Genomic DNA, 14,714 nt, shown 5'->3' on the forward strand with positions numbered 1-14,714 from the left:
GCCACCCCCCTTGAACTCAAAGAAGTTCGGCGACTAAAGGCAGGAAGAGTCAACGGCATGCAAGGCAATATGACCAAGATGAAGGATGACGACCACCGACATATATACACCCTTATATAAAGGCATTCGACAAACTCCAAGGGCATATTCGATTTGGGTGCTCCGCGCAAATCGTCCACATGGAACTCAACGGGCTGACATCCAACTCGCCGATACCATCATTGTACTCATCCATTGTAACATCGTCTCGATATAATCCTATATAAGGAATAGTGGTGTTGTTACTCCACTAGTGAGGGCCTGAATCTAGGTAAAATATGTGCCCCATGTCCATCTAGTAACATGAGGCTACTGTCGAGAAGGTCCATGGTGCATGTGGGTCAAGTATGCTAGCTGGTTTAGCGGACTTGGTTTTTGGTAACCTGAGCAATAAGTTGGAACTGTTCGCCCGTTTATCATTGACACCCTAGTTACCTCTTGGCTGTAAAATAACTAGTATGTTGATTTTTGTACCAAATAATATCCCTTTCTATCTCCTCAAATCTTCTTGAGACTTCATATTCCAGTGTTCTTTGTGTTAAATGTTTTTGTGTCGTAGCCGCTCACGGTGCTCCTCCTCGCCCCCTTGTTCTAGCAGGATATGTTTTTTCCAGGGACTTTTTTTAGTTGCATTTGTTTGTGTATAATATATGGTGGTACATATTCTGTACGATATATATTTGCATGCGGTTGCTAGTAGGCATAAAGGAATCTCTTCACCAAACCCATCCATGGACTTTCTCACACATATTTGGAAGGTTGTCAGCATCATTGCTTAGCTTTCTGATCAAGAATCATTGCCAAGGAGGCCCCAATATATTTTCATCATTATCCTAAAAGGTCCAAAAATTGATTCTCCTAAAAGAAGACAATATTATTATTTACCTTTTTTGCGAAATAATATTATTATTTACCTTTCGTTTGGATAATATATATGGACAAATATCACAACTCAAAGAATACTACACATTTGTACATCAAATCAAATCAAGTGCCTTTGATTTTTGAGAAGTTAAAGTGTGGTGATCTGTAGTAGTACGTGTATACCAGTATTTTTGAGAAGTTGAAGTGTGGTTAGCAAGATCACAATTCACACAGTATATACATGTACGTTTTTTCCTTGTCAATGCACGAGAAGACACGGATAAACAATTCGTGGTTGTTACTTCGTCATAACGAACTGACACCTACTACAAGCGGGCACGGTACGCTTTATTCGTCGTTCGTACGATCGATTTCGTACCAAAGATACCACTCGAAGAAAGACGAGTGCACTGCATGCAGTGCCCTGAAATAAAATATGCATGCATGCGTGATGCGGCCGCGGAAGGAGCGAAAACCCGCGCACGCTCATGACGCTGATGCGGCAGCTGCTCCATGCATCCAAAACCTTGAAACATAAGGTGCCGAAATAACGAAAAACGTGTGTGACGCACGGCACGAGTGCCGGAACAGTGTCTCGCTTAATTTGGCTCTCACGCATCAACTATATATGCCGTCGATACATTTTATATAAATTTGGCCAAACGTGAATAAGTTTAACTTAAAACAAACCTATAACTTCAGTATTTTGGAACATAGGAAATACTTGGTTATGGTGTCGATGTCGAACGTCAATTTGCCGACAAACCAACTATAATAGAACACCAAGCAAGGAAGGGCCAGAACGCAAGATTTGAAAGCATACGTGCAAACCGATTGACGCATCATGACACTCGTTGCGGTGCCCTTGTATCTGGCTCGGGGCTTCGCGCAAATCAACCGGCGCATCATGCTGCTCGCTGCGGCGCCCTGAGGGCTTCATGCAAATCAAGCGATGCATAAAAAATTCACAAAAATAAAGCAACCACCACATTGGCACCATAGCTTTCTTCTTCCTTTCGTCGGCGCCGCTGCCGGTCCGCCCCATCTCCGATGGACTTTGGGTCATGGAAGTGCGGAGGATCTCGCTGCTCCCCGCCGGCGGGACAGACCCCGTTTTTGTTCTTGTTAGGTTCAGTATCTTGGTTGGGGCGGTGTGGCGCCGGCGATGTCCCTCAGTAGAAATAATGTCTCCCATGTTCTATCCCCTTTTCGATGTTGCGTCTAGCGTCATCGGAAGGCTTGTGGAGGTGTGCCTCCGTCGGATCTCGTAGGATTCGGTCGGTGCTTGTCTTCGGTGCATCTATTTGGATCCGTTCTTCGGTGGATCTGTTTGGGTACGATCTTCGTTCGTCTTGGTTTGACTGTTTATAGGGTTGATGCTTTCAATCTATGACTTTTTTTTATCGGCGATGATTGCTGCTCTGGTGCGCTGGTCCTATAGGGTCTTAACACAACGACTTTTCGACTGTCTACTACAATAAGGTTTGTTCGGCTCCAGGGAGGGAGGGGCGGTGACGGCGGTGCGTTTTCGGCTCACTTCAATGCTTGCAGACGTCGCTAGGTGGTCCATGAACCTGGCTGTAATTTTTGTTATCTCTAGTGTTTTTTGTAGTATCATGATTGAAGATGAATGGATTAAAAGTTTCTCACACAAACTTTCTTTTATAACGCGAGGTGAAAGACTGTTTGGATAGAGATTATTTCGTGGGCAGCTCAATCAGCACCTCGCTTGGAATTAACGAACAAATTGAACCAGCACCTAAAAAGCGCGCCGCGACAGATGATTCGCACCAAAGGCACCAGCGAAAACGAGTGTTGCACCGTTGCAGCAGCGCAGTACGTCACGGTTGCGTTTGGGCTGCATGCATGCCGCATAAAGAACGTGTGAGATATTGAATTGAATGTTAAAAGCAGTGGTGCGCGCGTCGGCTGCCTGATCGACATCCGTCCGTCGTCCGTCACACTTGTTTTTTCTCTCAAGAGAGAGAGAGAGAGAGAGAGAGAGAGAGAGAGAGAGAGAGAGAGAGAGAGAGAGAGAGAGAGAGAGAGAGAGAGAAAGCAATATTCGTCATCATACCTTGGAACATAAGGAATCGATCGATCAATCGGCCTGAAAATAACGAAATCGAGCGCGACGTAGATTGCTGCCTGATACGCATGCAACACGATCGCCGTTCCGTTAGCCTTTCAATTCATGCATATATATGCTGAAATCTCCCACTTTATTATTTTTAGAATAGAACTGGATATATATAGCTAGGCCTAGGCCTACAGATGTAAAATGAAGTGCTGCTGGCCCGCATGTCAGCGAGACAGATACATATAAAATGCATTTAAGTTTATTGTGCCACAATCTCTGCTGCTGCTGGCCTGCATGTCAGCGCCGGTTTTATAGTATTACATAAGCTTATTGTGCCATAATAAAAAATTATTGGTCTCGAATGGGCTTGAACCATCAACCTACGGTACATCGGACCATCGCTCTAACCAACTAAGCTACGAGACCTTGGCAATAACTACTATTTATTAATTATTAAATATAAAACAATTATATTATACTCCCTCCATTTTTATTTACTCTGCATATTAGGTTTGACTGAAGTCAAACTTCATAAACTTTGACCAATTTTACAGAAAAAAGTATGAACATTTACAATAGCAAATCTATACGATGTGAAAGTGTATTCAACAATGAATCTAATGTGATTGATTTGTTATTGTACGTGTTAATATTTTTGTCTAAAAACTTTGTCAAAGTTTATAAAGTTTGACTTTGACCAAAGCTAATATGCGAAGTAAATAAAAACGGAGGGAGTATTAAATAATAAAAATATAATGATCTCGGAAGGGCTTGAACCTTCGACCTACGGTACATCGGACCGTCGCTCTAACCGAGCTACGAGACCTCGACAACTACTATTATTTATTAATTATTATAAGTATAAAACAATTATTGGGTTAGCCAAGAGAAACAAAGGTTAGCAGTAGTTGAACGGAATTTAATGAAGAACACGGTCCAACTTGGGCTACAGCCGATCAGCTAAGATGAGAACAAAAACTAACCGGTTCAAGAGCATACATGGCGAGCCTTGATCTACACAACTGCGTGGAGTAATATCGGACAAATTAAGTTTTCTTCGGCCGATTTTTACATTGCTATCCGTATCCGACATAAATATAACTATTTGTAAATTCGACGTAAAATCCTAATAAATTAACAACGCGTTAAAAGAAACCATGGATGCAAATTAAAGTAAGTTATTCTACGTACAACCTAATTATGTGCGAAATATGAAGCTATACTGCCTAAGCACCAAATTAGAACCAGCTAGCTGGAGGTAGCAAAACAGAGCATGCATGTAGTGTAGGACTAACTAAGCCAGTTACTTGATCACTACGCATAGTAATGCTGTGCCGCAGGTAGCATAGCTGCCATAAAAGATAAAATGCATGCAGAAAATAGCACACATCTAGAATGTCGTGAATATGCCAAAAAGATGAGACACAACAATCATGGCTACGCGTGCAAACAGGATGAGTCTGTTGCCTAGGCAACGTTAAGGTTGTTGCAAGTGTCAGCCTCAAGCCAGGAGCCAGTTAACCTGGCAAGCTAGCAACCTCACAGAATGCCTGCCTCTATCCATGGCTTCTTCAAGCTCGCTTCCTCGATACACCCCCGAAGAATCTGCGATGAGATGTGCCGCGACCACTGAGTGCGTGCGACGAGAAGTTTCAGTCCCATGCATAACCAACCCCAGAGAGTGAGAGATGGAGGTTTCAGTCCCACCTCAAATAAAGCAGCCGGAGAAGTTTGTTAGCCTGGTTCCCTTGGCTGATGGCTATGGCTCAACCCATGGTTGGTAGCCAGTGACAAGACACTCTCACACAGACACACACACACAGTCATACATGCACACTGCTGATGATATATGATATATGCTGAAAGCGTGTACTGGGTGATTTGGACGTGGGCTTAGAGGCCTCTTGAAGGAACCCTGAATGGAATGGAATAGATGGCTGGTGAAGTGGCACACTATCTAGCTAAGCTAAGCTAAGCTATGCTTGAAACCTACCACCATATCCCACTTGTCTCTTAGCTAGCTAGAAAGAAAGAGGTGTGTTGCGCATGCATTCGTGGTGCTGGGCTAGCTAAGCTCTATAAAATGGTGCAACTATTGGTTGCCTAAGCCATCCACCATTATGTTCCAGCTTGCATTCGGCACATCGTAGTGTTCGTGTTAGAGAGAGAGAGAGAGACAGAGAGAGCTCATCCATGGCTAGAGAGATGGAGAAGGCAAGGAAGGCCACCTCCCCTAAGGTTAGTTAGGAAATAACAATGCATGCAAGCACGCATCCTATTGCCTCTGCTGTTCTAGCTAAGCTAGGGTTCATCAGTTGGGACTTGGTTTCTGGCCCTTAGACGTGCATTGATCATGGAAACATTTGGCTGTCATTTGCAGAGCATTTTGGTTCTAGCATATGGGTGAAAGCTAGCTTAAGATCGACTTCGCCTTGAACATGCAAATTCTTCCACTAGTTGTAGTTATTAATAAGTATATTGCATGTCTAGCTTGATCTTTTCTGGTTACACGTACGTCATTTTGTATACATGTCAGTTACTTTCAAGTTAGTTAAAGGCTTTCCAAGCAAGCCCCTGGCGATATTGGGTTAGCTTGGGTTTCATTTTCCCTACTTTTTCTATAACTGTCCAAGTGGTCAAGGCAAGCTACGCTTTGCTTGTCGGCTTGCACATATTTATGGTGTGTCACTCATGGTTTAAAAAAATACTTATCTTATAGTTTTCTTAATCTGAACTTTTATTGGAGTTAATTTGTTATGCTTGATTTTAAAAGTTGTTATTTGTTTCCTGCAGACCTCATCAACTAGTTCAGGTCCAAAAAGCCCAGCAAGGAGTGGAGGGTCCCCTCCTCATAAGAAGAACGTCACCGAGGTAATAAATTTGTAGGAATGTAGCGCATCTCTTCTTTTCTTTTTTGACAGTGACATCTCTTTAGTACGTACACTAAAGAGATGGGACTGAGAACTTTTAGGGGTGCAACATCTCATTTCATCTAACCAGCTAGGGTCTTTCCCTATGAAAGCATTTTCATAGGGGTACTTTTATGATTTCTATATAAATTACGATTCCAAATATGTTTAAGCTAATTATCTCAGTACGTCCTTTTCAGGCACGACCAAAAAATGAGCAGCAGAACTTCCGTAAAGGCGGTCAAGACTCGGCAACTCATGATGAGAGCAAACGCCGTTCACCAACTTTACAAACCTCACCCAAGGTTCATTTCAAGCTTTTACAGAGATAATTAATTAAACCAAACAGATGTAGCACAAATTGGTTAAAAGATGCAGACGAGTGGCCTGAAAGTTTCATATGAATTTTGCATCAGAGATCGACAAAACACGAGCAGCCACTGAGCTACTGCAGGCTTCACACCGAGGAGCGGGCAATAAGGCGAGCTGGTTACAATTACCAGGTTATAGAGATGCACATTCACTTTGCCATAACAATGATCCTTATATACCTCTACTTTGAGAAACTAATAAGCTTGAGAAACTTACAGATTGCAAGCAAGATAAATACAGAGGAAATTATTCGGAGATTTGAGGACAAGTTATCGCAGGTGAATAACACATTTCGGAGGCATATATGTTTTGTCTATTTGGTTGGGTCATATAATAAACAGGTTTCTTTTACCAATAGGTGATGGAGGAGCGTGAGATCAAGATGATGAGGAAGGAGATGGTTCCAAAGGCCCAACTTATGCCAGCATTTGACAAGCCATTCCACCCACAAAGGCAATTATCACACACATAACTGATCATATCATTAACCTGTCCCGCTGATATTGTTGAGCAAACTTATCATTAATCAATCGGCTAATAAGTGGGTCACTCGATCTAACACTAGGTGTGGAACAGAATGTGGACATTAATGAAGGAACAAAACATAGCATATACTTAAAGAAAACTAGTGGATGGATATACATATGCTAGCTTTAATTTGTTTTTTTGGTACGTAGTAGTACACAAAGTGGGGGGCTAGTAGTTAACAAGCAGTTAGCGATATGATTGATTAATTCAGTGCTAGAGTATATATTCAAGGAACAAAGATGGACATACATGGAATATGGCGATTGAATGAAATTGTGACGTTGACGTGCGTGCAGGTCGAGGAGGCCCCTCACCGTCCCCAAGGAGCCGAGCTTCCTGAGGCTCAAGTGCTGCATCGGCGGCGAGTTCCACCGCCACTTCTGCTACAACTCCGGCGGCGGCGCCAAGGCCGTCAACTGATGATGCGAGACCGATCGATCGACCGTACGTGAAGGGAAGAACTATTTTTGCCGCTCCGTCAGTTGATGTGCATGCTGCCGTGTCATGCACCCATGCATTGCATGCATGCACGCACGCGTAGTCGTACGTAGTGCCAATATTCAAGCGCTTGCTTTGCGCCCGATCGTTTTCACGCCACGTACATAGCCAATAGTGCTTCCTTTTTATATCTCTTCTTTTCTTGATTTCTCTTGCTTTGTTCCTTTGAATTTCGGCACTAAAGACTAGGAGGATAAAGAAAGGCTCGATGGGTCATCAGGATGTAATGCATGCATGCATGCTGGCTTTACGTACGTGTGTCTCTCGATCTGGTGTTGCTAATGATAAAAGCTCCGCACTTGCAACCATGAGTGTCGTCGTTTTGCTTTGCTCCATCTCCATCCAGGAGCAGTGAAGAACCATGTATGCATGCTTACCTCGTTTGATATCCATGTGTGCGTGTTCTCTGAGAGGCATACATGTACACATCCAGGTCGCTGTCACGGAGGAAATTCAACTCTTGACTCAGATCTGAAACTAAAAGCAGTCATTTGGACCTGAATTTCAACCCAGGCATGCTCGATTGCCCCATGCATGCGTATATGCTTTCCACGGAATTGGATCGAAGTGGGCTGGGATTTTCTTTCTATCGTTTATAGCGCCATATTGTATTTCGTGCTTGCTCGCCGACAAGCTGACGCAAGCGTAAGCTCACCAGAAAAATATTTTAAGATGGATATTGGCTAGCGAAAGGCAGGGGAGTACAGTTTACTTAGTGGAAGCATGCATGCATGTCGACGCATGCAACTTGAACAAATGACTCTAACTAATAGTAATGCCCGGATGGGACGCATACGTGAAAGATGGAGGGACTGGATATGGATGATTAGGTAGGCTTGTGATGGACGCATGCACGCACATCCCTTTCAGGGTAAAAGCTCCATTTTATTCCAAAATGTATGTATCCGAGGCTTGACAACGACGCCATGCACAAAGGGTATGAACACCAGTCTCTCTCTTTCTCTCTCTCTCTGGTACCGTCCATGGGCTAGTTGGGCCGGACAAGCCCAAACTCCTACTGGACCGGCCCGTTGGCAGAATCTAGTAGCACTTGTTGCTAAAAAAGGCAGCGGTGCGGGGGCACCGTAGCGTTTCACTGTATCGGGACAGGTTGCTCTAGCGAGGCGAGTACTGCAGCGCGTGGTTTACTGTAGTAGTCATTCAAAAATCTGCAACCACATTTTGGAAAAAGTGAACATTTTTTGAAAACACAAATTTTATTCAGTTTGTGACCACTCTAATGGAAAAGTGAACAATTTGTACACATCTTGACATTTTTTTGGAAAATACTGTTCTTTTTAATTTCAACCATTTCTTCAAAATGGTGAACAATTTTCAAATTCTAAACAATTTCTGAAAAAAGTGGACATTTTTATGAAAATTTCATATTCAAAAAATGAAGAAATTTGAAAAACATGAACAATATTTGAGACTCTGATTTTTTTGGTTTAAAAAATAGTTTTGAATTTTTCAACATTTTTTTGAAGATTCTAATCTTTGAAAAGAATCCATTTTTAAAAAATGTGAACAAAATTTTGAAAATTCAAACTTTATGGTTTTGATTTTTTTAAAACTTATGAATTATGAAAGAAAGAAAAAGAAGAGAAAAATATAAAACCAAAAGAAAACCAGTAGGAAAACAACAGGAAAAACCTAGTAAAAGCTGAACAAAATCTTTTGGAAGGTTTCTAAAACCGGACTATTTGTGCTACCGTTAAATGGGTGGACCCAATCTGCACGGCCGGTCGCTTGCGCCTGTGTGTTGGATCGACAGTTCAACGCAGCATGTATCTAATAGGAAATACGTCGGAAGAAAACAGGAAAGACAACATCAAATTGGTGCACTGATTTCATTTACCTAAATGATAACGCTCACACGTGTAGAATGTTTGCATTTTGCCCACACGATACATGTTGATTCTGTTTTGCACGAATTCTAAACGAGTCTGTTAGATTTTCAGTGCCACGCATCATCGTATGTGTGGGCGTTGAAGTGTTCGCCCAAACAATCCGCAAACATGTGGTTGCTAGCTGCGCCGTGTGGGCGAACTAGTTTCTGTCCACACAGTCACTGCGCAGCCAGTTTTCTAGGGTTTTTCCACACTGGTTTTTCCACACTAGTTTCTGCCCACACAGTCACCGTGCAGCCAGAAATATCGGGCGACCACCCCAACTAACGATGATAGTTCCTATATGAGCCGGCCTAGTTTTTTCCACACTGGTTTTGGGAACAATCTAGAAGGTCACATCGGTATTTTATCGGGCAGATTTCTCTAGGGTTTTCCAGGTTGTATTTTTTTTGTTTTTTCCTTTTTGTTTTTAGTTTTAATTTTAATTTCGTTATTTTTCATTTTTATATTTTATCAAATTTGTGAACTTTTCTCATATTTTTGATTTTTTCGAATTCGCGTATATTTTGTTTAAACTCTTGAAATTCTTGAAAATCCATGAACCTTTCTAAAATTCATGAACATTTTATAAATTGGCGTGCATTTTTTGAAATTCTTGAACTTCTTTCAATTCCATAATTTTTTTTCGTATTCATGAACTTTTGAAAGTTGCAATTTTTTTTGAATTTGTGAATCTTTTTCAAAACGATTAATTTTCTTTAAATGTGTGAAGTTTTTTTCTTGTGAATTTGCGTCTTTTCCAATTTCATGAACTTTTTTGGAGAAGTCAACCGTCAACTGTCGAACAACCAAATGGTGAAGAGTCAAACAGTCAACTCATCAACCTATCCAACCTTGTTTTTAGAATCAACATGTCAAACTGAGCGAGTCAGGAATTCGCATGTTGGGCCGGCCCACGTGAGGAGGTGCATGAGCGCCACTTGGGCAGCTTGGCACTTAAGGCGCCAAACATGAGCTCTTGAGGATGCTTGGGAGGTGTTCCATATGGTGGGCCAGCTCCATGGGCTAGGGGGCCACACTGTTCATGCAGGCCTCTCGCTGGAGTAGGAGGCCCGTCGGAGACTAACTAATGTGCCTTGGAGGACAAGTTGCGAACCCCTACAACCAACCATGCATAACTCGGTTGGGATCCTTGTAACCCTAGGTCTCATAATCCTTTATAAGGTGAGACTAAGGGATAGCTTAACGAGCGACCACGCCTTTTCCCCTTTGAAGTGGAGGTCAACCATCTCCTAAAATAACATCTGAGGAACCAATGACCTGTGATAAACTTTAATAACCATCTTCAGTTGCACTAACCACATTGTCATCATACCAAAAAAAAACAATTTAGGAACAAATGCACTTTCACATGCCAATTCCGAAACTTAGTGTCACAGCCCTAAAATATTTGAGTGTAAATAGTTCCATCAGTGAGCATCATGCATCATATTAAATTCAAGAAATTTGAATTGAGGAATGTTCAAAGCCTTAGAAATTATTTTCATAAGAGCAAAGAACCTTAAAACTTCATTCAATGAACCCAAAATGCCCTTCATCAATGTTTGGTAATTTTGGCAAGGCACTGTGTCCAAACCAAAAATAGTGAACACTTTTATGCAATATTTTGGGCACTGGATTTAAATTATTATTGTATTTGCATTTGAAATTATATTCATAATATGTAGAATATATTTCCAAAAGCCCTGAAATATTTTATGTGCGTTTGGAAATGTCCAATGTGCAACATAAAAATATCCAGAGGAATTGTTGGCATTGGCTTGAAATCATTTGATTTTCAAACAATGGCAAAATAATTAAGTCAAAATAGAAAACAGAAATAGAAAACAGAGAGAGAGAGACTCACCTGGCACCCTACTGTGCGGCCCAGCACTGTAGCTGCCTGTCCCAGCCCACCACAACCTCCTCCAGTCATCTTCCTCTTCAGGCCAGTAGGCAGAGCGCGTGCGCGCGCGCGCACACACACACACACACGTGCGCCACACCACCAGCAGCCTGCCTGCCTCACCGACGCCGCGGAGCGTCGCATTGCCGTCTAGATCGAGCTGACCCCATGACTCTCCCCCTCGCCCTCTCCCTCGCCGATCTTCGCCATGGCCGAAGTGCCCGCGAGCTCACAACCGTGAACCCCGTGGCCACTTCGATCCCCATGCTGCCCCTGAGCTCCACAACAACTTCCCCGACTTCTTCGCCGAGCCATGCATTGTCGGGCGCCCTGCTTCGCCGTCAATGCCGTCGTCTTCAACCTTTGGCCTCGGAGATCACCGGCAATGCCACGTCGCCATCCGGCCTCTCCCGAGCGCGCTGAGCTGCTCAACGATCTCCCTATGAGATTCCACTCTGATCCCTTCTCTTCCTCGCGTGGATTGCACGTCGTAGCCGTGATGTTAACTAAGCCCGAGACTTCACCGCCGCCGGCCATGGTGCCACCATGGCTACTGACGCCATAGCTCGCGTCTGAGCACGCCCTCGTGCTCGCGCTGCTCCGAGGAGCCAAACGCACCCAACAACTCAGCCGTAGTCGTCGTTGCCCATGGCTTCGACCACCGTCTTGCTCGCCGCAGTTGCCGCTACCGGCCACTGATAACCCACAAGTATAGGGGATCGCAACAGTTTTCGAGGGTAGAGTATTCAACCCAAATTTATTGATTCAACACAAGGGGAGCCAAAGAATATTCTCAAGTATTAGCAGCGGAGTTGTCAATTCAACCACACCTGGAAAACTTAATATCTGCAGCAAAGTATTTAGTGGCAAGGTAATATGATAGTAGGGTAACAATATTAGTTTTGTAGCAAGCGTAACAGTGGCAACGGAAAATTAACTAAGCAAAGATCAATATGTGAAAAGCTCGTAGGCATTGGATCAGTGATGGATAATTATGTCGGATGTGATTCCTCATGCAACAGTTATAACATAGGGTGACACAGAACTAGCTCCAGTTCATCAATGTAATGTAGGCATGTATTCCGAATATAGTCATACGTGCTTATGGAAAAGAACTTGCATGACATCTTTGGTCATACCCTCCCGTGGAAGCGGGGCCCTATTGGAAGCTAAGGGATATTAAGGTCTCCTTTTAATAGAGTACCAGACCAAACACTACAAAAAAATACACTTCCGTGATGATACGTGTTTGTCATAGTAGGTCGCTTTTTTTGTCATGCATGTACATCCATGACAAATTTATGACAGAATCAAGATAGTCATACCTGTGCTGTCGTAGAAGTGTTCCATGACATTACCAAAATTATCATCACGGAAGTGTCCACTTCCATGATGATAGATCGCGCGTCACATAAGTGCTTTCGTCAAGGGTGACCGACACGTGGCATCCACCGTAACGGAACGCCATTAAGCTATTGGGTCGGGTTTTGGATCCGATAACCCGTTAACAGCCCCGACCAATGGGGATTTTCCACGTGTAAAATCATCATTGGCTAGAGGAAACACGTGTTAACTCGTCAGTGGGTCAGATAGGCGCCTATGATATGTCGACACGTGGCACGGCCCAACAGTGGCCCATTTAGCTTACAAAGCCGGCCCATTTGACTTGGTCAAAAGTTAACGGGCTGGCCCATGAAAAGCCTGTTAACGGTCTCTTCGCAAATATCCCATTTTACGGCCCGTTAACTCACGACCCGTTAGGCCCTAAAGGAAATCGGCCCAATAACGTCATGTGGGCCGTCGAATATAATACCAGCCCATTTCACTTTCGGCCCATGTATGGCCCACGACGTCTTTCGACCCATATGAGGCCTTCGTATCTTTCGGCCCATTACAGGCCCACGGTGACTCTAGCCCATAATGAACAATAATTTTCTTTATACCCGTTAATGGCCCGTGATTTACATGGGCCGTTTCCAGCCCGTGTTAGCTTTCGGCCTATTGACGGCCCATACGTTCTTGGGCTCCTTTTCGGCCCTCGATTACTTCCGGCCCGTTACTGGCCTATTCCCCTAATGGGCCAAATTCGGCCCATGACAAGAGTCGGCTTGTTACTGGCCTGTTCCACTAATGGGCCAAATTCGGCCCATGGCAAGAGTCGGCCCGTTACTAGCATGTTACCATAATGGGCCAAATTCGGCCCATGGTAAGAGTCGGCCCATTTCTGGCATGTTAACCCGTTGCGCCGTTTCTGGCCCGTCCTATATTCTGGCCCATTAACGACCCGTTATGCCTGTGACAGAATTAAGCCTTTGCTATCCTACGGCCTGTTAACGGCCTGTTACCGTGCTAGGACGATACCAATTACGCCTGATTATGACCCATGTAGACCCATTTATCCGACGGCCCGAGGCCCACCGATTACAGGCCCATTTATCGATGGCCCGTAGGAGACCCATGGGTCCTACGGCCCGTATATGGCCCATGGTAGTTGCGGCCACTAGCAAACCAGGGAAAAAGAAGACTAGGAAATAAATATGGCCGAAACTAACGCTAGGCTATTAAGGCGATTGCACATATTACATCCACTCGACATCAAAGATAGGGAACACCCTACACTATACAAAAATGGCTTGCTGTTTTTTTCAGGCGGTGGCTGCACGTTAAGAATAAATTTTGTATCGCACCAAAACAAATTACAACTATATAACAAAAGGAAGGTTGGCATAAAACTTAACAGTCTAGCAAATAAATGCACCACCAGAAGTTCAGAAGCTCAGTTCATTTGACCTGACTGTTACGTTTTCATGCTGTATTGTCTGATGGAGCACCATAACCCTCGCCTTCATTTCCCCTAGGCTCCTGAACAACATAGCAAATGTCTGATAGTCTGGTTTCAAAACCATGCATATCTTGACGACATTGAGCAATGTTTCTCCTTGTTTCACAAAGGGTCTCTGTTAGGGAATGGACTTGTGTCTGGAGCGCAGATACAACATTGCTTTGAGCTTGCATATCTTGATCATGAGGCAGTTTGGACGATATTGCCTTAACAACCAACCCAGTATTATGCAGGAACATGCTTTTGGCACTGTTAGTGGACAGGTACTGACCCACTGCAGCAAGAGCTGACATTGCGGTTATAGTTGCCTCGCCACCTTCCGAAGGTGGCGGTTCCACCATTTTTTCCATAGCTCGCTGAAAAGTTGAGGTTTTACATTAGTAGTACCAGGACATAAGATATTAAGGAGGCAGCAAAACCAAACAAAATAGCTTTGGTCTATATACAGAACTTATTCTGCTGAACCCATGTAAAATATTAGTTGTATTTTATTGCAAAGTACATAATAAAACCAGGTTCCAAACATATGACCATGTACCGTCGCTAATGTATTGTCTATTTCTTCACATTGTATTGAGGGCTAAGGATAAAGAGACGAAGTTTATAATACAGTAAGCATAGTATGACGTCATTCATATCACAAAACAACTGAGAACAGACAAATAGGCAATTGTAACATTGTGTGGGCAAGTCCGGCACGGAACTAGATTACGGGTCAAGATCAAAGGAACATCACTCCTCTCTTTTAAACCTTGTAAGGTGCAATGATACGCTAAGACAATTGTGT

General features: G+C 43.4%; 1 protein-coding gene and 1 non-coding gene across 2 annotated transcripts; one reads left to right on the forward strand and one right to left on the reverse strand.

Moving 5' to 3' along the window:
- Positions 1-3,335: 3,335 nt before the first annotated feature.
- Positions 3,336-3,409, reverse strand: TRNAI-GAU. Its single transcript has one exon. It is a non-coding gene; the product is annotated as a tRNA-Ile (tRNA).
- A 1,623-nt stretch (positions 3,410-5,032) lies between these two features.
- LOC119301265 (protein TPX2-like) lies at positions 5,033-7,598 on the forward strand. The gene is made up of 7 exons (XM_037578210.1): positions 5,033-5,221; positions 5,777-5,854; positions 6,093-6,197; positions 6,309-6,395; positions 6,483-6,542; positions 6,623-6,717; positions 7,089-7,598. The coding sequence occupies exons 1-7, from the start codon at positions 5,177-5,179 to the stop codon at positions 7,210-7,212; spliced, it is 594 nt and encodes a 197-aa protein (XP_037434107.1). The 5' UTR covers positions 5,033-5,176; the 3' UTR covers positions 7,213-7,598.
- Positions 7,599-14,714: the final 7,116 nt, after the last annotated feature.

The sequence above is a fragment of the Triticum dicoccoides genome, chromosome 5A (genome assembly GCF_002162155.2).
Source record: "Triticum dicoccoides isolate Atlit2015 ecotype Zavitan chromosome 5A, WEW_v2.0, whole genome shotgun sequence".
NCBI lineage: Eukaryota > Viridiplantae > Streptophyta > Magnoliopsida > Poales > Poaceae > Triticum > Triticum dicoccoides.